At 37.2% G+C, this 25,360-nt stretch overlaps 1 protein-coding gene across 2 annotated transcripts in view; it reads right to left on the bottom strand.

The window, feature by feature from the left end:
- The window catches only part of GABRB2 (gamma-aminobutyric acid type A receptor subunit beta2), a gene marked incomplete at both ends in the record, with an annotated part of 293,646 nt that overhangs the window by 175,196 nt on the left and 93,090 nt on the right, over window positions 1–25,360 (bottom strand). For both annotated transcript variants that reach the window (XM_082835206.1, XM_082835207.1), the window contains one exon: window positions 16,742–16,962. In XM_082835206.1, the coding sequence (XP_082691332.1) occupies window positions 16,742–16,962 (221 nt within the window). The remainder of the gene's footprint in view (window positions 1–16,741; window positions 16,963–25,360) is intronic.

The following is a 25,360-nucleotide window of genomic DNA, read 5'->3' as shown; positions in this document are numbered from 1 at the left end:
TCCACTTTCATCTTGTATAAAAATATCTACCTCCTGGAGTTAAAGCATGTAAAACATTTAGTATTAGTGTGCCTGGCACAAAATAACTATTTAATAAATGTGAATTAAAAAGAACTATTAAGTAAGCAAATGAATGAACAGAAAAACTAAACATGAAAATAAATAAAATACCATGAGCAAAAGTCGATGCTTTGCATTTATAATGACACATCCAATCTGTGCAGAATCTTCTACCACCAGAACACTGAGGCAGCCCTTTTGGTGGCCAACGGCCACATGGAAAGCTTAATGGAAACTAAACCTTGCTACTTGCCATGGGGTATTTTAACCAACAACACCAGACCTCTCCTCCCATCAGAACAGAGTGAGAAAAGAACGCGCACACCCATTCCCAGTGCTGAGCAATCTGCCTGCAGAACACGCAGGGCACCACTGTCCTGGGGACCTTTGGGTTCCATGGGTGGCAGCCACTCAAGGACACTACCTGAGTCAGACTGCAAAGAATTCCTGGCCACTGACACTCATCTGTTCTACCGTGCCATTGCATTCCCCTTTTAGTTCTCTCTCTCTCTCTCTCTTTTTTATATCTTGGAGTCCCCTCTAGCCCTGTGACATGTTTCACCATCTGTTCATGCAGATGGTACCATCCAGAGAAGTCAAAAAGTTTGGTGTCCCCAAATCCCTCTTGATTCAGTCGGTTCTCTTTATCACAGAGCAGTAGGGAAAACAAATGAGAAACTGGAAACCACATTTCAAAGCACAGACAGGTCATAGCTCACACAAGGAATACATTCACGTTCAGTATCTGGTTTGAAGTGAATGCTGTCTACATAGGTAAGCCCTTACCCTGACATTCTTCTGAACAAAACTGTGTCTGCAACAGCTGATTGCACCTAATAGAGAGTCAAACGCTACCGGCCCTTCTCCGCATTGTCCACCAGGTCAGCAACTACAGTAAGTAATCTATCGTAAATGTGGCTCTATGTATAATGTACACACTCTTTTCTATCCATGCTTATAGAAACTGAAAACTTGCAAGAACAAAATAGCTTTTTGAAATTAAAGAAGGTTGTCACTGAATGAGAGTAATTTGGTTTTACACAATTTAAAAATACTACACAAGATGCAGTTGAGCCAAGCATCCCACTTATGATGGAAAAAAACCCAGAAGCCTGAAGATCAATAGAAAAGAACAAAATCACAAAGAAAGGAGAAGTAACAGGGAAAGAGCCTCTTCCTTATCTAAGATGCTTGAGAGTTTTGTAATAAAATAAACACTAAGACTAAAACCTATCTATTGACACAGACTAAATTTAGCCTCCTAGGTGGTTTCAGAATCAAGTTTCCCCAAAGAGGAATGTGTGATAATCCATATTATTTGGAACTTGGTGATTCAGAATAGGACACTGTTTACATTACACTGAGGATTCAGAAATTCATTCTCGCTCTGTGTTGATTTCCCCCTCTGTTCTTTCATTGCATATCCCTGCCCAGCCCCTGGCCACCCATGCAGTGAATACAGATTTTTTTTTCTCCTTGAGAGTAACTCCACCTACCATCAAACAAGGACCAGATCCATGGTTTGTCTCATCCCTTTATCAGGAGGTGTAGAGATGGAGTAATTTAACAAGGCTCCATGAATTAACCTTTATTGACTAACATTCGTGTAGCAATGAAATACACAATTCATTCAAATACTAAGAACAAAGAAGGAGCCCATTGGGGTAGAGGCAGTGTTTCTCATTATCACACTATGAGCATTTTTTATATGGGCACAAGGTTGACCATTGTGTTTCTTATATCTAACTTCCCTAAAGAAAAATCAACCCATGATTCCAGGAAAATGGGCTAAAATACTTATGATTTGGGAAAAATATTGTTTTGAGCAAACGTAAGTGCTTCTTTTCCCCTCACAGTAATCAACCTTCATTCCCCCCACTGCCTGGCCTATGTTCTGTCACACAAATACAGAAAACACACATGTGCACTGTGTATATGCACACACGCATACATACACACTTATACATTCTGAAGTTCAAACAAGATAGTCCAAATATAACACAGAGATATTCTCTGTACTAAGCAAAGAATATGATGTCTCTGCTCTGCCATCAATGAGAATCCATACACATTTTTATTCATAAAATATTTGATTACCATAAATAGAACTTCCCCCTTGAACTCCACAGTGACAAATTTTCTGAGGCGTGTACCTAAAAAGAGCTAGCTCTCATTAGAAAGTGTTTTCTCATTGATTCATTCTGTGGTGGAAGGCTAATATGGGTCACCTGAATTCCACTTGGATACAATTCTCTCCACCTTCACATCTCTGTATATCGTTCAAAGAACCATACTGATTGCAAATGACAAGGTAACATAACAAAACACCAGGTACCAATGGAAATTTCTACAAAATCAACTCATAGATGTATTTAAGTCACAATTTGGGAAGCTGAATTCATGACAATTGCTGATCCTGTTTTTGTTTTCAAAATGCCTTCTTATCAGCTGTTCAACTGGCATCAGCCCAAGCACCATCTCATTGTTAATGCAGTTCTTCTCACTAAGACAGAGAAATGCACATGGTATCTACTAGGGAGGATAGTCAGATTTTTTTTTTCTCCTCATCAAAACCTAATAACCTTTGATAATTGGGTATCAAATGCTATTGATTTGATTTTATGCTTCTTTTTCTACTCAGTATGCAAATCCATTGTTTAATAACGTTAGATATGATTTTGCATGAGTGCCTGAATAGAGACAGAATAATAAATCAATATGAGATAAACACTGAAGAGAGCACAGATCCCATTCAACTGATAAACTGAATCAGGTGGTTGGATTGATAACATAGGAAATACTGTGAAGAAATTGTAATTACTAATTCATTTACACATACATTTATTCAACATTTTTTTTCATGGACTCTTCTGAGACAGGCACTATTCAAGATGCTGAAATACAGTTGGGGATAAAACTGAGGTCCCTGCTCTCATGGAGCTTATATATTAGTGGAATGAGGCCAACAAAAATAGTAAACAAATGAATAATGCATCTAGTTATAAAGAACATAAAATGCAGTAATGTGAAAGAGAAGAAACAAAGTTCTGAGTAAAGCAGTGTTACTTAAACTTTCTTCCTGTGAGCACATGAGTTTGTTCTGCCCTTAGGACCATTTTGCTTCTGTCCTTTACAACTGGAACTCTCATTCCTCAGATCACTGCTGTCAATCTTCATAAATAACATCTCAGCTCAGGTGTCACCTCCTAAAATAGGACTCCACCTTACTCTTCTAGCTACTTTTTATCCAATCTTTCATTCTGTTTTTCTCCATACAATTCATCAAAATTTGCTGCCCTCATTTATCATTAAACATTTTTTTTCATGGTGGCTTACATGTTTCCTTCTCTAAGTACAAGCTTCTGGAGGTAGAGTCTATATCTGGCTTATTCACTTCTGCAACACCCATCCCCCACCTAGAGCAACAAGAGATGCTCACTCACTAGTTGACTGGATAGATAGAGGGGTAAATGAATTAAATGTTCAGCAACTCACTTCACTACAATGGCTTTGTTTCATTAAACATGTATTAGAACTACTAGTATTTTCTCAAGCTTCCTTTTGGAACACTACACCAATGTTCTAATATTAGGTAGTCAAAATGAAAAACTGCATTCAGCTATTAACCTTATGAAAATTCTGAGTATGTCATGTCTGCTCTGCTACCTCCCAGCCCAGGCACTGCGTCATTTCTCCACATTAAACCTGGGAAAGCACTAAGGGCATGGGCTTTGAAGTCAAACAGGCTTGAATTCTATTCCCAGCTTTGATGCTTATAGTTGTACCGCTTTGAACAAGTTACTGAATTTATCTAAGCCTCAGTTTCCTCTTAAAAGATAGAAGGATATCAGTATCTACCAGATTGGATTCTTTGGGGATTAGAAGATACAATGTATGCACAGTACTTGACACACAGCATGTACCCAATTAATTTTGACTATTATGATTATCTTGGTAACTACAGTAATAAACTACAACAACAATTACTTATTAGGTACCTACTGTTTGCCAGCTACTTTACATGGGTTATATTAGTTAATTTTGACCATATTCCTGCAAGTTAAATGATATTATAATTTTCAGTTTAAAGTTAGGTAACTTTTTAAAAAGCCCCAAAGCCTATAAGAACAAACTCCAGAACTTGGTTCTTACCTACCATCCTATCCTACCTCTTCCATCTCCCTATTACATATATCCTTCTCCTACTAACCTCCAAGATTTGAGTCTCAAGTTTTGAATGTCTCAGTTGTCTTTGTGTATCCCTGAAACCTGGCACAGTGTTGGTACATAATAAGGATTTACCACTACCATTCCTTCTTGCCAAATATCATCCCACGTGAATCAGGATGGGAAACAGCAGAAGAGGCCAACGTTAGATACATGTAGAAATCTTAATAACAGCAATTAATCTTTACAAACAACTCAGAATGTGCCAAACACTTTACGAAAATCCTTACAAGTATTTGTCTGCTTAATCACCCCAGTAATTCTATAAGCTGGGTACTATAAAGCCCTATATTCCTGATGAGGGAGCTGAAGCTCAGAAAGATGGAGCACAGCTAGTTAGAGATAGAGGAAGGCCTTGCAACAAGGAGGTCAGATTCCACACCCATGCTCCAAACAGGCCAGAAGAAGTTGGTCTCTCTCTCCTGGTCTTTTCAGTATTTTCCCTTAGCTGTCAGTGTACTACAGCTGCTAAAATATAAAGTCCTAATTATATTCTCTATTATTGCTACTGAGAACAATGCAACATGGAATTGGAATCTTCCTCCAAGGATTTATGACCATTTAGCATTTTGGTACCTTTTATTCTGTCCATACGAGTGCAGATAATGAGCTACTTCTCAGAAGTAAAATAGCTTGAGCATTTCATAGTATGGTGACTGTAATTTGTCATTAACCTATTACAGTGGTCTGGCTTGCTTTATGTGTGACCTCCAGAATAAAGAGGTAGGAATGGGCTAGAAATACTCCCTTACCACCCATTTAGTAAATCAAGTAATTCAACTTTTACCAAAAGTCTTTTAACCAAAAAAATATGGAGGTGACTTCCAGAGGTTGGGTAATGCTTTATCTCCTTCCTTTTTTTTCTGCCCATGGAGAATAAGGCTGACATGAATATCTGTGAAACAAATATTTTTCACTCGTTCCAGAAAATAAATATAGATTTTCTTCCGTGTACTCGAGGGTCTTCTGTGATAGGCCAGTAGACAAAGATACCACTTGTCTGAAATTTAGAGGTGTGTCTAATGGCTCAGTACTCTTTCTGCTTTCCCTTCCAGTATGAGAGTATTGATGCTAGAGTTAGAGACAAGGGTCTCACTGAGAGAGTATTTTAAATCCGGGACACGAAGGTGTACAGGTTACTTGGGTCATTCCTTCCTGGATTATCAGGTAAGAATTGACCTTCTTCAATCCAGCAGGAAAGCTTGTGGACTGGGTGACTTGCAGGCAGCCTTGAGAGTCTCTGCAAACCACAGCAGCCATGTGCCTCCTCAATGCACTAGGGTTTTACATCTCTGGCTAACTAAACTGAGACTTAATCAAATCTTACAGTGGTTGCTTTTCCCTAGTCTGTAACCTTCTTGAAACTCCACAATATGGATGTACAATTGTGAAATAGAAGAGATTTTCAAAATCCCTATACACCAAGTTACAAACTGTAGTGCATGCTGCTTTTCCTTGAACTTGGGTATTCAGAAAAGTGAAACAAAAATAACTCTCTGCATCTAAACAGTTGCAAAGTAGAGATCCATTCAAGAATAAAGGATGAAAGGAGAAGTGATGATATTAAGTTATACCTGAGGAACATATTCTATGTCCTATATGTATAGGAATAGCAATGCCAAAAACAATGCACAGGTCCCTACTGTGGAGTCCTATTCAAGATTGAGAGTCATACTCATCTATTTAGGAATGATACCCACAAAAATCTCTCTAGAGGGGAGATGAATGACTCTTAGAAGTTCCTTTCAGGAGCCTTGGGAATTTAGGCTCTCCGTTCTTCTCCTTCCATCAGTGTTTTCAGTACCGGCTTTTTCCAAGAGTCTTTTGCATCCATCTACCTGGACAGAGACAGTGTTCTCTCAGTCTCTGGGAAGGTGACTGAGATCATAGCCTTTGAGTTCAATACTAAGCCTGGAAACTCACTAGAAAGTTACTTACTTTCCCAAAGCCTGAGTTTCCTCAACTATAAAATGGCACTGATGGTAGCCTGCTTCACAGGATTGTTTAATATAAATAATTCAGGGCTTGACATACAGAAGGTACTCAATAGAAAAGGGAACCCTCCTACACTACTGATAGGAATGTAAACTGGTGCAGCCACTATGGAAAACAGTATAGACATTCCTCAAAAAACTAAAACTGGAGCTTCTATATGATCCAGCAATACCACTCATGGGCATATATATCCAGACAAAACTGTAATTAAAAAAGATACATGCACCCCTATGTTCATAGCAGCACTATTCACAATAGCCAGGTCATGGAAGCAACCTAAATGTCCATCAACAGATGAATGGATACAGAAGATGTGGTGTATATATATATATATAATATATATATATATATATATATAATATATATATAATGGAATATATAAATAATGGAATCATTCATAAAAAAGAATGAAATAATGTCATTTGCAGCAACATGGATGGACCTAGAGATTATCACACTAAATGAAGTAAATCAGAAAGAGAAACACAAATAGCATATGATATCTCTTACATGTGGAATCTAAAATATGACACACATGAACTTATGTATGAAACAGAAACAGACATAGAGAACAGACTTGTGGTTGCCAAGTGTCGGGGGCGGGGACAGGGAGGGACGGATTGGGAGTTTGGGATTAGCAAATGCAAACTATTATATATGGAATGGATAAACAACAAGGTCCTACTGTATAGCATGGGGAACTATATCCAATACCCTGTAATAAACCATAATGGAAAGGAATATGAAAAAGAATATATATACATATATGTATATACCACTTTGCTGTACAGCAGAAATTAACACAACATTGAAATCAAATATACTTCATCAAAATAAATTTTAAAAAGTAAGTAAATTTGTATGATGAACAACAAAAAAGTACTCAATAAATTTTACTACTACCACCACTACTACCACTACTTCAACTATCTCAGCTAAATAAGTATTCATATATATTTGTTTTGAACAGGTCTTTGTGTAATTAAAACTCTATCATGAGTGAACCCATTACAAAGACTATCTGGTCTAACCCTGTATTTTGCCTATTTGCTAATAAGCAAGTTGCCAGCGAAAGCTGCCAACAAAGTTCACTGATTTCATGAAATCAGGGTGGAACAAAAGATATACAAAATGTGATTAGAGAAAACTTTATCTTCAAACTAATAGTGAGGATAACAGGCATGGTTTCAAGTTTAATTTAATGGAGTCATTTCTGTTTTCTTTATTTTTAATATAAAGCAAACAGAAAAATTTTTGCAGGTATATGTGTGTGTGTGTATATATATATATATAATATGCATATACACACAAATACAAATCTATAAATGAATACATATGCATATTTATACCTATAAATGGGGACATATACATATACACACACAAGCACATATACAACAGCAACAGTTTTAATCATCCACTAGAAAATACTTTTCTTAAAATAAAATAAAACAAGACAAAACAAAATAAATATCTGGCTTCTCTCCATGCTGCCAGTACTCTCGTGACCCAGAGGGTTCGTTCCTAGTGAAATCGCGACTATGCTAGTGCTACTTCTGAATGCGCTTATGTATAGCCATGCTGTATACAGATACATCCGCAAGCCAATGAATGGCGTGTTCTCAGGGGTTTCAGGTCTTCTCCTCTTTGCAGACAAGGCCCACTTCGATGACACCCTGTACTCATTCTTTGGGTCTTCAATACAAGATCCATATCTTTATTGGGAACGCAGTTGGTGTCTTTCCTGCTTTGAAACCCCTGGAGTCTCTGACCACTCATCTTTCATATCTTTGGTTTCAGTTCTGCCATATTCAGCTCTCATTGGACTGAAATCAATGGACATGAAGACAACTAGGGTAGTAAAGGAGACTCACTGATTACAAGAACATGATGAGTCAGTAATATTTGAGAAAAAGAAGTCAGGCAGATTTTCTTTTCCTCTTTAAATGTTGTTATCTAAAAACCCAGCAAGAATATTGCAACCAAAAGAGCCCTGGATTACACCTAATGGTGTAATTCTGATTCTGCTATTTCCAGTTTGGATTTGACTTATTCGCTGAGGTCAGTCAGACCATGATGACGGCAAGTAACCAAATGACTCCAGCAGCAGGAACAATAACAAGCCCTGGATTAGGAGTTAGGAGGTTGGGATTCTGCTCTGTGCTTTGCCATCAATCGTCTGTGTGATGTTAGGCACAATCACTTCCCTCTCTGAGCTTCCCTCTTCTTTTCTGTAATAATGAAGAAGGTGAACTTGAGGATGACAGAAATTACTTCTAAATACATTCACTTTTCATATAAATAATTTTATTTTATAGTGAAAAATAATGGGCAAGAAATTTCTTTTAAAAATTCATCCAGGGACTTCCCTGGTGGTGCAGTGGTTAAGAATCCACCTGCCAATGCAGGCGACATGGATTTGAGCCCTGGTCCGGGAAGATCCCACATGCTGCAGAGCAACTAAGCCCATGCGCCACAACTACTAAGCCTGCGCTCTAGAGCCCAGGAGCCACAACTACTGAAGCCTGCGCGCCTAGAGCCCATGCTCCACAACAAGAGAGAAGCCACCACAATGCGAAGCCCGCCCACCGCAACGAAGAGCAGCCCCCGCTCCCTGCAACTAGAGAAAGCCCCCGCGCAGCAACGAAGACTCAACGCAGCCAAAAAAAAAAAAAAAAAAAAATTAATTACAGCTCTTTAAGGAGGATGTATGTGTCTCTTCCCACGGAGGTGGAGGTAGATGAAGGTGTTTTTTCCTGCTTAGAAGACTGAGAATCTAGAGCACAGGGTCTCACACTCTGGCCAGAAGAACTGATATTCTTAATAAAATCTCTGTTGTTCTGCTTTACAAAATGCATTCACTCCATATCTCTATGAAAATGAATTAAACCAATTAGGAAATCCAAGTAAAAAAATTGATATATTAATGTTTAATAGACTACATTTCCGTGTGAGATGGCTACTCAGTTATTCACTTGCCGAATACCCTGTGGTAAAGCTTTAGGAGTAGAGGAAGAAGATACAATTAATAAACCTTGCCTGTCTAAATTCATTACAGGCTAACGTTATCCTTTGCCATTTTCCCAATGACAGAACATACATAGCGGGAGGTGGTTGAATTGCCTTCTGCTTCCTGCTGAATCTTTCTTTAAGAATGTGAACCTTTAATCAGAAGTGACATGTTGCTGACCCAATGTTACATATGGGAGGTGTACAGACATATGAAATCAAGGGCTGCCCCTTCACACCAAAAGACAAACAGCTATTCTTAGATGGGTCAACTACTACCAGAAGAGTAAGAAAGTCACACTTTCCATAAGAACTGTCCTAATAATCAGCATCAGTACATCTCCTGAGCCATTTATTTAGCTAATGTCACCACAAGTTACAACAGCACAAATACAAGATTACAAATTGTGTTGCAAAAAGCTTTGCCTGTTTGTCACTAAAATATTAAGTAAATTTGAAATAGTAGTCCCGCATTTTATAGCAATAACTACATATTTCACCTTATGTCAAAGCCATAAACCATATCCTATATTGGATAAAGGAATATATCCCAAATATGTCTTATAATGGTTAAATAATGATGGTGAGCAGAGTTTTACTGACATGGCAAACATGTTTAGGGTGCACTCATGGTTAAAGAAAAAAATAAGATCAGAAAACTGTATGTATAATGTGAATCTGTTTTATGACAAATTACCTATATGCTTTTTTACTAGAAAAATATCTGGAAGAGTATAAAGCAAGATGCAGGTATGATAGGATTAAGGGTAGCTATATTTTCATAACTTAACTGTATTTTCTAAATGTTTAAAAATAATTATGTAACATCTCATAAGAGGAAATAGGTTTTGTTTTCATGTTTTTGTTGAACAATTTAGTAATGTGCTAAAATGCTTATGCTATAATGTCAATGACTTAGCATATAGAGTCCAATTGGGATTCAGATTCTAAATTTTCATAAAAAATATACATTTTTACATTCACAAAAGGGTGTCATCAGTTGACAATTCAGGTTTTCTTATATCCCTGAGTGCACTGATTTTGTTTTTGCCTTCTTAATTAATCAGAAGATGTTTTTCAAGAAGATAACTACAGTTGCTAAAGCACTGCAATATCACGTTAAATACTGCTGTGTACATAATGAGGTGGAAGTCCTAGATTAGCAAAATCACAGGTATTGAGATTTGGGGAGTGATAATAAAATTTAGAAATAATTTAAATGAATAATTATAAGAACTACTAAATGTAAGATTAGAATGCAGCTCTCCTAATTCTCTGATCAGTGTAGTTATCACTAGCTTTCTGAAATCTAATAATTATCTCCTACTCTACGTAAATAACAGACTAAATTATACCTATGTAACATTCTTTATGATGCCATGTCAACATCAGATTAAACCTGATTTTTATTGGCTAGTGCTTTAGATGAATTCATCAGCAGAAATCCTGTACTTTCTATGACATTTTTCCTTGAAGTGTTCTGAAAATAATTTGATTGGGTCAATTTTATTTTGGAATAAAATACAGATAATCTGTTTGGAATATGTGCTTTATACATTGCTAGGAATTCTTCTGCCTAGTCAATGAGAAGTCTGCTGTCACCACTTCTGCAGCTGGGTTCATCCCAAGAAAATATTCTTCCCTAGCTCCACTTATATCTCCTAACAGAAATATCTAAATAGTATCATAAAAGAAAGCAGGTATTTTATTTTATGATCACATTGGTATAACTGAGTTATCAACTAGCCAAGAGTGAAGGTAAGAATCTATATTTAAGGATTATATTGCTCTTTAGCCACAAACTATAAACTTAGACTTGAAAAACAACATTATTCATCACTTTTCTTAATTATTCCTGCAGATCTTTAAACAAGGTTGAGAAAATAGATGCATGATAAGACGTGATGAGAATAAGAGAAAAGGCCTGGTTTAAGAGAAACTATATAACGCTTGATTAAACGAAAATTACTGAGTGCATGCTACAAATGAGGTACTGGGTTTGGGGCTACAGGGCAGCTTCTAAATGCTGTCATGGCCACTTGGGTCTCAAGCCAGGCATCTAGTTTCCTTCCTCTTCATCTCAGCCTGCCAGTGCAATGGCTGGAGATAATTGGCTCCACTGCAGGTTTCAATCCTCTTAGTATTTTAGTAGTCCCCTTTTTCATTTTAGACATGCCTGACCGAGACCTTTCCCATTCTCTTCAACAGACTTGCTCACTTGTGCTCCTCTTGTCCTTTTTGTTCTACACAAAGGAGTATCTTCACAGAATCATGAAAAGATACCTGGGGTCAAATTCTACAATATAAAACCACTGCCTTGATATCTAAACCTTTCTCCGTTCCAGCCTTCTGTTTATTTATCAAATATCCCCAGCATCCATCTATTTATCAAATATTAAGTAACACTGCACACTTACTATCTACCAATTACTATGCTACTCGAAATACATAATTTCACTTTCCAGTCTGATGTCAGATTATAAAATTTTTTACATTCACTGATCTCATTTGATTCAGAAGATGACTGGGTTGTTAAAATGACATTATCTAATTTATCCCCCCCCCCCCTTTTATATATGAGGAAATTAAAACCTGAAGAAGATGCTTAAGGTTCAACAAGAGGTCAGCGACAAAAGTCCAAACGAAAATACAAGTTCCATTATCATAATACTTTGTTAAGGAAGTTGGTTGCATTGCTCAATTGTGTCCATTCATCTCTTTGCACAGCATCAGAACTCTATCCTTCTAAAATGATTATCAACCTGAAAAGTAATGGAATGACTGAGAGTAAGCTGCTAATACGTGTTTTTGGCAATGGGGAAACAAAAATCCAATCAGAATGAAAACTGTTAAAACCTAGCCTATAACAGCAATAACTGAAACATTTCCCATATTTCTAAATCTCAATCTCCATTTTCTGAACTTCCCAAGTTCATTTTCTGAACTACCTTAAGGCAAGTCTGTCAGTTAGCTGAGCGCTATCCTTAAAACTCACGCTATCCAAACACACTGTTTCACCATGAGTGGACTCAGAGCTCCTGCTGTACAGTCAAAAGCAATGGGTACATCCTTGCAGGAGGATGATTTCACAAGGAGGTTATCCGAGCTTCAAGTGTAGAGCTATGACCAGTCCTCCCTGGGTTACGGCTTAGCCTGGTTGTCTGTGGTCATGGATCCCACCCACTAAGTATGCATCCTCTGAGATGAGATGACCTCGTTTTCAGACACAGCTACTAAAAGTACATGTCACATACAGGTAATTCTCTACCTCTAAGAGATCAGAAATACCATTCTTTGGCTTCAGACTTTTAAATCTTGAGTGCTAGTTCTTAGATAATAGAACCAGAGATTCATAGGCCATTTTTTCTTTTCCAAATTTTATCATGGAAATTTTCAAACATACAGACAAGTTGAAAGAAGAGCATGACAAACACCTATGTACCCACCGTGAAATTCAACAAGCATTAATAGTTTGCATACTACTTTATCTTTAATATGTTTTAATACCTAAAAATTTCACTAAGAAAACTCTACAAAAGAAGCTTACTCAGATTCTCTGAATGACTTCCCCTCCAGCCCCCTCATCCCTGCCAATCTTTGTGCATCTCAATGGAAGAAGCATTTAAGTCCTTAAAGGATTTTGCCTTGAACATGCATGACATTCGGCCCAGAGGACTTGTTCTACCTAATTTATTGGTCACTGCCTTATATTTAAAGTCTTCCTTGAACCAGTTTTCTACGTCTAGGTCTTCATGATTGCCTTTCAATTCTCCTTATTCCGACTGATGAACCTTGCCTGTACCAACTTCTTTGCAATGATCTTGTCTGTGCCCCAGGATTCCACACAGCAAAAATCATCCCTTAGTAAACTGGGAATGGTGTGACTCTCAGAACCTAAAGATGCATCCTCCATAGATGACTCAGGACTGCTGTTCTCTAGGGCTTTATTCTATCAATCAAGAACAAAGTCTGGGGGCTTCCCTGGTGGTGCAGTGGTTGAGAGTCCGCCTGCCGATGCAGGGGACACGGGTTGGGGACATGGGTTCGTGCCCCGGTCCGGGAAGATCCCACATGCCGCGGAACAGCTGGGCCCGTGAGCCATGGCCGCTGAGCCTGCGCGTCTGGAGGCTGTGTTCCGCAACGGGAGAGGCCACAACAGTGAGAGGCCCACGTACCACAAAAATTTAAAAAAAGTCTGTATCTATGGATCTAATGCAAGCTGTTTCCATATCACTTTTCTTTACCTTCTTTTTTTTTCCCTTGCACGCTCTCAGGTGACTTCTACTATTCTTTATTTCCATTTGCCAGTACGTAAGGAGTAGGACAGAATGACAATGAAGAGCAACATCTTTGTATTCAAACTATTATACTTTCCGGTGCCGTAGCTGTGTAACTTGGTACACAAGTTCCTTAATTTCTTCATATAAGACAGAAAAACCAACCAACCAACCAATAGTGCCCAGTTTGTAGGAATAAAGTCAATTTTAAATGAGATAATATAAGCAATGCTCTGGCACAGTGACACGTACAGGCTAAGTCCTTTAATGTGTACTAACTACTAATATTAATACTATTACTATTCTAAATGCTGTTTGAATGCAGCCACTATTGAACATAGAAACAAAATAAATTTCTTAGCAGACTATCAGTAACAGAGAATGACCGGGGTAGGAGAGTGGGTAAGTAGGAGAAGGAACTAAATAGATCTGAATCAATCCAGCAGCAGCAATTTTAATTGAATTCCTTTTACTTTTTATTACAAATGAAACTTCTGCTGTTGAAAAGGAATATCTGGCCTGCACTGAATTTCAGCTGTGAAATAAACTGTTCTATTTATCAGTAAAAACTGGAATGGGATATTTATAAATTTCCTGAAAAACCTCTTATCAATTTCAAACTCAGGATTAACTACACAACTGAGAGAACAGTCACAATCCATGAGTCTTCTTCTTCGTCCAGGAGTGTTCATTTTATGCACGTCAAATGTGTTCAGGCACCTGCACATTTTGCCATTAGCCCTTATTGGAAGTGGGGCTGAGAGGGTGATGATTTACAGTAATAGTGTCCAGTCGGTCTTAATGACAAGAATGAACAGCCACCACCTTTTTTTGTCTGATTATTGGCTTAATGATTAGAAGCCATAGTTATCATCTATATTGGCCCTCTCTTGTCCCTCTCAAAGACTTTTGATTGTTGATTTTTTCCCACCCATCCAACTTTGCATATGTACATTCAGAATTCATTGACAATCTTTACTGAGTTTATTTACAGGGTAGGTGCTTTGTCAGTGCTAGGTATAACAAAGAGAACACAACTGGTTCTCTGGTCTAAATGTGGGTATCACCAAAAAAAGGAAAACACAATGTAATGTCTACATGATTGCCGTGAAGATGTGATGGGAAAAATGTATCCAGCACTGGGTCTGACGCTTAGCGAAGACTTGCTACTTCCCAGGCCTCTCCCCGCTCACTCCCTGCCAAATGAGTAACTCATTATTGCTGTGCTTCTCTCTGCCTTCTTCAGGATTCTGACTTCTTTCTGTGCTTAACTCTTAAAACGTGTGAACCACAACCTCTTTGCATTCCTCCACTGCCCATGTGGTCCCCATCCCATCAAGGTCTTTGTGATACCATATTTTCATTGCAGCCACTATTGAACATAGACACAAGCAGTAAATTGTAGTGGATTCCAAGCAATAAGTTTAGCACAATGTATCTGCTAAGATAATTCTTTCCATAAGTACTTTCAAATTCCACCACTTTGGTGGAGTCTTTGCAGACACTGCCTGTCAACCTATTTTATCTTTCCGCTATTTTTCTTTTTCCCTAAGGCCTGTATGCGAGCAGTGCCTGTATCCAATTCATCTCTTTACTTCCAATGGCTGACACAGCGTACAGACATGCTCTCTCTTGGCCTCAGTCTCTCCCTCCCTTGACAAACAAATGCCATTTTCTCTACAACAGGATAAACAAACAAAGAAGCTGGCTTATAAGGATCTAAGACAATGCACCAGTCAGGAACGATGAACACAGCAGATAATGAAAATTAGATATAACAGATAAGAAAAGTGTGGGAGTGAGAGGCAACCTATGGTAACGTTAGGAGCTCTGGCTCTGAACTTAGAACAGGACTCAGGTCCCATCTTCACTGCTTACTTTCTCTGTGATCTTAGGCAAGCTACACCAGCCTTCATTTGAAATAAAGATCATAACAGTTTTAACTTATGAGGTTGTTATAAGTTATTGTAACTGTAATAATACATGGAGTGTACTCACTGCTGTCTGACCCCTAACAAGTGTTCAATAAATGAATAATAATATTATTATCATTATTATGAAAAAATCACCACATGTTCACGTAAAACAATATATCAGAGACAACTGAACATTTCAGAATAGAGAGTCTTCCCCAATAATGGAGAGGAATTCTTTACATTGCAATGTTTTCAGAGTAAGACAGATATCTTTTTTCTTCATCTTTTTTTCCAGGGAACCATCTAATACAAAATAAACTTTAAAAGAAGACACTGTCATATTTCACAATTCATCCTCCAAAGAGCAGAGCATCACAATTCTTCTCTGATAGAAAGGTACATTTAATAGTGAAAATTCATTATTAATAAACCTGAGATGATGGCTATTTATTTGCAAATCTGATTGCTCCTTGGAGGTAAGAGGGCAAAAAAAGCCTTCCTGTTCTCGGAGGACCAGACCCAGTTCATAGAGCTCAGGAACAATTTATGAAACAGAATATCTGCCACATTCAAACAAGGATTTGGCACTCATAATTTTTTTCCACTTTAAAGAGACCCTGTGTCTAAGCTATTTTGATATTGTTTATCCCTACTCCTTAAAGAAAGCAGCTTTATGAGCCAAAAAAAATATTGTTTTGCCCTTCAGTATAAACATTTTGCCTCCTTATTTATATTTTTCTTGACATAGCTTATTTCAGGCCTCTATCATACCCTGTTTGAACTATTACAAGAACCTCCAAAGTGGCATCATTTCTAAAATTTCTCTATCAACTGAAGTGAAATGTTAATACAAAACTGACAGAAATTTGTTCATGCATCTAATGTTAATAGACAAAGGATATAACTGTGTTATATATATGTGTGTATATGTATTATAATATATAAATTTTTTACTTCTTTTGGAAATAAAAAAATCATCACCATTAACAATAAATATTTAAGCAATTAAAAAAAAAGAAAGCAGCTTTAGGATCAGCAGCTGATATTGGAAGATAATTCAGAAAAACTTAGGCTTAGCTGGGATAAGTCCCTTTGTAAACATGGAACACTGAGCTCTCAGATGTCTAGTGACTAGGAGGTTTAACGGCTTATCAGCAGAATTAAAAGAGGACTAAGAAAAACTGCACAATATGCCCCTCCAAAAAAAACAGTAACTAGTGTGTTCAGGAAGAGTTCAATTTTGAAATGGACGCTACAGACCTGAGGCCGTAAAGGACCGTCCCATCTGGATGCAGGCGGATCATGCGGTTCTTGACAGTCACTCCGTGCACAAAGGACTTCTTATCATTCAGGAAGTAGGTATCGGGCACCCAGAGCTGGTCTGCCACTCTATTGTCCAGAGTCAAGTTTAAAGGTATTACATTATAGGACAGCCTCTTATCTCTCCAAGCTTGCTGGAAGTACATTGTCAAGGTATAATCCTGTGAAATTGAGAAGATAAAAGAAAAAAAGGGTTATTTTGTACATAAATGGACTTGGGAGACAGGCAAACACTTCAGTATTCACAATATACACAACCAAATACCAAAAACATATACTATTCGCATATAGGCAAATATTAATTTACTAAACCCGTTCTTACCGAGCCCATACTATGTGTCGGGCACCACAGTATATACAGAAGTGAAGAGAGCATATCCTTGTGAAATTTATCATACATTATTCAGGAAGAAAGATGGTAAGAAATAATTATTTAATAATTAATTTGTCTTAAAGTGCGGTACCCAGGATTGTTTTAGGTGGAACATAAATACAATTGTAAAAAGTGGTTAATTTATTACAGTAGTAATTATAAGAGTTTATAATGAGAATCTCAATCTGTCTGATCAAAGTGAGTTTCCTAGTGGAGGCAACATTTATACTGAGACTAATGTAGCTTCCCACCTATCTAAAAAATATTAGCTCAGTTAGTATTTCATGAGAATTTTTGGGATTCTGGATCATCAGGCTAGGCTCTTTCGTTTTGAGAAAACCGTGCGTTGTTATAAAGGGAGCACTGGTCTTGGAGTCCCAGGTTCCAGCATCTTCCAGCTATTTCTAGGAGTAAATTTACATAACTTCTTTTCACTTCAGTTCCTTAACTATAAATGGGCTTTTAATATATCCCTGATCTATCAGAAGATTACTATGACAATTAAATAACTCAAATGCAATCTGTAAACTACAAAAAGCTATAAATTATGAACAAAGTATTTACATACATATTGTGACATGTTCTCTCCATTAGAGGCCTACGGGTACAATGTAATTGCTCTTTCACCCTCATTTGAATGACTAAATGAAGGACCAAATATTCATTTGAAAAGGATAATTAGGGCTTCCCTGGTGGCGCAGTGGTTGAGAGTCCGCCTGCCGATGCAGGGGACACGGGTTCGTGCCCCGGTCCGGGAAGATCCCACATGCCGCGGAGAGGCTGGGCCCATGAGCCATGACCGCTGAGCCTGCGCGTCCGGAGCCTGTGCTCCGCAACGGGAGAGGCCACGACAGTGAGAGGCCCGCGTACCGCAAAAAAAAAAAAAAAGAATACGTCTGCCAATGTAGGGGACATGGGTTCGAGCCCTGGTCCAGGAAGATCCCACATGCCATGGAGCAACTAAGCCCGTGAGCCACAGCTACTGAGCCTGCGCTCTAGAGCCCGTGAGCCACAACTACTGAAGCCCACGTGCCTAGAGCCCGTGCTCTGCAACAAGAGAAGCCACCACAGTGAGAAGGCTGCCCACCGCAAAGAAGAGTAGCTGCCGCTAGCCACAACTAGAGAAAGCCCGCACGCAGCAACAAAGACCCAATGCAGCCAAAAATTAAAAATAAATAATTAAATAAAATAAATAAATTTAACAAAATATATTTAAAAAAAAAAGAAAGAAAAGGATAATTACCATTCTATTTTAATATCAGTTCACAATGTCCTACTTGAGGGCTTTAAAAAAAAACAAAACTAGAATTATGTATTAATCATATCTGCAACCTGAGAGCCAGCACAGTCCTAGGGCACAAATAATGAATGAATGGATATCCAATATGGTATGCCTATTGGATTTCTGCACATACTTGCCTACTTTTGTGGATAAAATACACACGTCAATCGCTGTGAAGTCCCTGAGTTTTTCCAACCCTTGCTGAGATTTATATATCTTAATTTGGCTATGCAATTTTAAAATACGACTTGCAAAATATCACCTGCTAAAAACATTAAATAGCTTCATAGGAAAAGTATAATCCTCTGGCAAAAAATTTAAATATTTTCCCTGGTTTCACAAATATACAAATTTTTATCTCATTCAGAAGTCAGTGTAGAGCTGACTTCTGAATGAGAAGCACAGAATCAAATTTCTATTCTAACAGAAGAATATTAATATCCTAAAGGTATATCAAATAATTGTAGGTGAAATTTACTTGAGTGGATTACTTTAGTCAGTGCTCTGGACTGTTCTAGCACACTCTGCTTTATTAAAGAATTAGTCTGAGGATCTCTAGCATAACATCCTGATTTATAATAAAAGCTAACTTGAAGACTTATGAATTATATAACGAGAGGACAGAAAATGGATCAGATACATTTTTTACATGTCTCTATGTTGCAAACGGCCTAAAAACTCGACCATAAATAAAATAGGCAATTTACATTGTGCTTGAGAGAACACACTTAGTGATTTCCGATTCTTGGAGATAAAATGGAAAATTTGATTATTATCTCTATTAGAAGATGAAGCTACGTCAGCCCTCTTAAGAGTTAGGGGAGATAACACAGTTTGGAAGGTGCTGGAGTTTATCAGTCAGCTGAGATGTGTTTGGACACAGGAAATTGTATTTTCTTTTGGGCTAAATAAATGGTAATATTGTGAGATCCAGAGTCATATGCTAACTCCTGTTATCTGTCAGCAAGGCAGTGCCTGGTAAGAAATGCTCCCAGACAGACCCTGGTGATTCTGCTAACTGTCACATCAATTTTCATTTCTTTTATTTTAAATGACACATCATGACACTGTCAAGAAAGGAAGAGGTTCCTGAATCGAAATAAATGTTACTGGACATAAAAGGAAACAATGGTTCTGTGTTCTACTCTCTCTCCCAGACCCTCATGCCCCCATGAGGCTTTGAACTTTTATGTAGAAAACATCTTTTACACCCATCCAACAAGCCTGCCTTCAGGAAGCTGTGTCACTGTTGGTCTATTCAAACTGAAAAAAAGCAAGTAAACCACTTCTGGGTGCTCCACAACCCATGGCATCACCATGCAAGAAGCAGTTAGATAATCAAAACTAAAACCAATTGACTTTCAATGCTGAGCAAGATGGAGTAAGCCTACTACAGGCTCTCTCTCCTGCTAATCACAACTAACCATCCTGGAAAGAATAAAAAAGCCACTATCTAAGGACTGTGCAAAGTGAAAACTAATAGGCAGATTGGCAGAAAATCAAAATGTGAAGAAAACCCATTACAATAGTGAGCTTCTTATTTATTTTTTCTGCCTCTTTTATCTTTTTAAAGTAACACACACTCACACAAACACAGCCAAAAGCAAAAATAAATGGAGAGATACACCAAGTTCCTGGATTTGAAAAGTGAGTATTGTTAAGATGTCAATTCTCAAATTGATCTGCAGATAAAGTTTAAAAATTTAATCCCCATCAATACCCAAGCAGGATTTTTGTAGATATGAACAAGCTGATCCTAAAGTTTATATGGCAAGCAAAGGAACGAGAATAAACAAAACAATTTAGAAAGGAAAGAACAAAACTGGAGGATTCACACTACCTAATTTCAAGACTCACTCGGAAACTCCATTAAGACAATATGATAGTGTAGTATTGATAGAAACATAGATCAATAAAATAGTAGAATCTAAAAACAAACCCACACAAATATGCTCAAAGATTTCTGACAAAGGTAGAAAGGTAGTAGATTTGAGAAAGCATAATATATTCAGCAAATGGTGTGAATCAACTGGAGCCTGCAAATGTAAATAGATAAGCAAACAAGTAAGCAAGATAGACGTCTAAGTTAGTGTGAGATCCACATATTCACTATTGTATATGCGAAATTTGTAAATGTGACGCTCCCACATCCCAAAGGTAGGTGGTCTCCAAACTTTAAAATTGTACACAAGTAAATATGTTGAACAAGGCCCCCAAAATAAAACAAAACAAAAACACAACTGACCATTTCAAGTGCTGATGATGATGCAGAGCAACTAAAACTCTTACACATTGCAGGTGGGAATACAAATAATCAGCCACTTGGAAAACAGCTAGACAATCTCTTACAAACTTAACATACATTTGACATACAACCTAGCAATCCCACTCCTGTGTGCAAATGTTCAGAGCAGCTCCTGATACATGCAACATCATCAATGATTTTCAAAGAAAGTTAAGTCGAAGAAGGCAGATTCAAAAGAATACATAGTACATGATTCCATTTATATGAAATTTTGGAAAACGTAAAACTATAGGAACAAAGAACAGATGAGTGTTTCTCTGGTATTTGAGGTGCTGGAGAGGTTGACTACAAAGGGACAGCATGAGGAATGATTTTGGGTAGCAGAACTGCTCTGCATCTAAACTGTAGTGGTGGTTACACAACTCTAGGCATTAGTTAACTCATAGGACTATACACCAAAATGAGTGCATTTTTCTGTATGTAAATTTAAAAAACAAATTTAAAAACTGCTTAAACAAAACGAACAAACAAACAAAAAAACCCATGATCTCTAAGGTCAGACACACCCAGGTTCTTACCCCAGTACTTTCATGTCCATCTGTCATAACCTCGGTTGAGGTGAATGAGTCTCTGTTTCCAACTCAAAAGAAGAAACTGAAGCTAATGAACTTAGGAATTGGGGAAAACAAGAGCTGCTTTGACACCTGGAGGGGGGTGGAGTACAGCGATGCTACAAAATAAGTCATCTCCATGCATACCAGGGAACACGTGGCCCCATCAGGATGCACTAAGATTACCACTAAATGGTCAGAGTTTCACAATTCCCCACGTGTACAATGAGGCAGTTGGACTAGGTAGTTTCCAACTCCACCCCTAGGAATAAAACAATTCCATTCTAAGAAATGCTTTGCCACCCCTGTGTTCAAATGCATCTCGCCATTTCAAAATCTTCTAAACATCTAAAGTACTTTCATAATTGTTTCTTGCTGTCTTTGTAATTCATTCCCAATACCAAGATTCAAACTCTTCCTGTTTCTTTGGTTTAGTGTTCTACAAAATATATGGTATGAAATAATTTGTGTATGTGTTTATTATCTTTTTTTAACTTTATTATTTTGTGAACTTCCTATTCATGCTCTATGAACACTTTTCTGTTTACCTCCTGTTACTGTATATTTGATAGGTGGATATCAATCTACATAAAACATTTTATTATTTTGCTGTTTCCTTTTAAAGTTATTCTTATAATTAGTTTAACTTTATAGTTTAAAACAAACAAAAAAATATCAATAGTTCAGAGGGCTTCTGTATACTTTTCACACAGCCTCCTCTAAGATTAACATTTTGCATAATTATAGAGCAATAACAAACTAGGATATTAACATTAATATAATACTATTTAGTAGACTACAGACCTTATTAGAATATCACCTGTTTATTCACTAAAGTTCTTTTCCTGTTCCAGGATGCAGTCCAAGATCCCACCATGTATTTAGTTTTTCTGTTCCTTAGCATCCGTCAATCTGTGAGAGTTCCTCAGTCTTTCCTTGTCTTTGACGATGTAATGCTTTCGAAGAGTACTGCTCAGTTATCTTGTTGAATGTCTCTCAATTTGAGCTTGTCTGATGTGTTTATGATGAGACTGAGTTTATACAGTTTTGGTCAGAATATCACCAAAGAAACACTGTATCCATCATATAACGGGTATATGATGTCAATATGTCTTATTACTGGTGAGGATATTAATCTTGAACAGTTGGTTAATGTAGTACCTGCCCCGTTTCTCCACTGTGAAGTTACTATTTTCCCTTGTAAATTGATACATATCTTGGGGTAGGTACTTTAGAACTATGAAAGCAATAAGGTTATTAGGCTGACTTCTATAATCACTGTGTTTTTGGGTTTTGCATACTTTCCAAATTTCTATTTATCTTCTTTCAACTCAACCTGAATCGACATATTCAGTCAGTTGACAATGCTTAACTATTAATAAGACAAACCAAAAGAAGTAAATACCAACATAAGCCATTTAAGGTGTTTTACCATCAAATAATGGGAAATATCTTCTTGAGGCTCATTCTCTCCACCTACTCCTTTCACAGATTAGTGGCATCATTCTGGCCACGGTGGGTGCCTGCTTCTAGTATAGACTTTTACTCTGGATGGTGCAGCATCTTACCCTGCTCTCAAGTCTGCCAGTTGCACTTGGGTGGTGTATATTCCCACCTGGACTTGCTTCAGATTTCTCCTACCTTCATTTATGTCTGTGATTTTCCATATGCTTTTTCTTCTCTGGAGACCATTTCCAAGCTTTCCTTTTTTTTTTGCAATGCATGTTTATGTATATGGGAACAATTATAAATGTAATTATGTCATTTTCCCTATCTTTGTGTTTTTTTTCCTATTTCTCTGTTTGGGGAGAAGATGGTGGTGTAGGGGATTGGGTTCACAGGTATTTGGTCGGCCATCTGAGGACATAAAGACGCCTAACAGTTACTTTTTTAATGATCAGGGTTTACGGTTTATTTTCATCACTGATAATGTATGGGTTGTTTAATTTGCTTTACCTATTGCAATTACATCTTCTAAGCTTTGAAAATTGCTGCTGCTGTCCTAGAATCTTGAGCTTTGGTGATTAATCTTGTTTCGTGGTCTCCCAGGTAACAATTTTGTCTCCAAAATTAGATATGTTCAGAGAAATATCTTCTCTCTCTGCTCAGGATTTATAATTTTGAAAGAAAATAAAAAATTTAGCTTCATCTTATTATCCCTTGCTGAAATAACAACTTCTAATATACTATCACGTGTTACTTTCCTTTAACTTATGCTAGATTGATTCTGAGCTAAGAATCTGAGCTTCTGGCTTTTGTAAGATACGGCTAATGTATTTAAGGAAGTAAAACCTGTGATTATAGGATTATATTATAGAAACTGTGAGTGCAAGTTTAATTTAAACAAAATGCAAGTTTCGTGTGAATAAAACTCCATGATAGTTTGTTCAAATAGCACATTTACAGCTTTTACTATCATTCTTTGCATAGCCTTTTAATTTGGGGCATGTTTAGAAAAGTCTTTCATTATTTTTGTTTGGCTTTTCCACTTTTAGAAAAGGTGACACAAGAGGATTGAATTCCAAAGATTAGGATGCCAAATTATTTTCCTAATTTAAAACTTCTGTTTTTACTCCCTCATGGGAGAAAAGACACTACATCTGATGCAGAAATTATCACCTAAATAAACACCATAGTAAGACAGAGTAAGCACATTCATAGTACTTACACAGTAAGCATATTCTCAACATCATAAGCTGTTACCCCCTTGAGAGCAAAGACTGTCCCTTATTCCTGTGTATATGACCAATACTGTGCATACTTTCCGGTAAATGGTAACAACTACCATTACCTGTGAAATGGTACAAATTTCCTTGCAGATACTTGGGAGTATGTACAGAGGTCTCTAATCTGTGCGTACCCTTTGCTCTGATATTTACATTCCAAAGGATATTTGCAGAAAATAATTAAGCAGTACATTCTGACAGCTTTATCTGCAAATATTACAACTCTCTTACTTCTGTTTCCAATGCTAATAACCTAGTCTCAGACACCATTACTTGTTAAGTCATTATGATGCCACTGTTACTCAGTGGAGACTGTTACTGTCTCCTTGCTTCTGACCCTTTTCCTCTCATGGTGGTAGGAATGAAAAGCAGATCACACGTCTACCTTGGTTAATTATCACCCAAAGGCTTTTCATTGCATTCAGAGTAAAACACAAACTTATGACTTTGGCCTTAAAGGTCGTATATGACCTGGACTCTGCACACCTCTCTGATCTTACCTACTACCTCTGCTCTTCCCTCACCTCACCTCACTAAGACCAGCCACGCTAGCTTGTCTTCTCTTTTACAAATATTACAAGCTTTTTCAGCCTTAACTTTGCCCTAACTAGTGACTAACTGGAAAAACTATGTCTGGAAAAACTATGTCCCCAAGTGTGGTTGGCTCTTTCTTGGGACTCAGAGCTCAACTAAAATGTCAAATCTATTCAGTGGGACCATCCCTGACCGTCCTACTCCCAACCCCATCGGACCTTATCACATCCCCCATTTTTATTATGTTTATAGCATTTATCACTTTTTTCAACTAATCATAATCATTTATTGGTTTACTTTTTTATTTTTCATTTCTCTCAACTAGAAGGTAAGTTCCATGAAAATATAAAGCTTTCCTAAACTTGTACATCACTGTAACTCCATTCTTAAAAGAGAGCTTAGCACATAGTAGCAATAAAAATCTATATATTGAAAGATGTGAAAGAATAAATGTAAGACAATGTACATTTATTCCCCTAAAATATGTACTACTATATTAGCAATAAAATCAAAATTAGTAAAGACCTAAATGTTCATCAGCATGAAACTGAGTAAATAAAACATAGTACTACTGTATAGTATAATATATGCAGGAATTAAAATAACATTGTAAAATATTTATTGATATGAATAGGTATTCTCAATATACTATTAATATATTACTATATATTATTATTTTTAAAGAATACTAAAAAACAATAAGCACAACGTGATTCCATTTCAGAAACATACAGGTATATATTGGAGAAATGTGTCTAATAGCAAATATAAATATTAACAGTGGTATC

The sequence above is a fragment of the Leucopleurus acutus genome (genome assembly GCF_964270905.1).
Source record: "Leucopleurus acutus genome assembly, chromosome: 3".
Classification (NCBI taxonomy): domain Eukaryota; kingdom Metazoa; phylum Chordata; class Mammalia; order Artiodactyla; family Delphinidae; genus Leucopleurus; species Leucopleurus acutus.
Note: the sequence above shows the minus strand (reverse complement) of the source record. Positions and strands in the feature narration are given on the sequence as shown.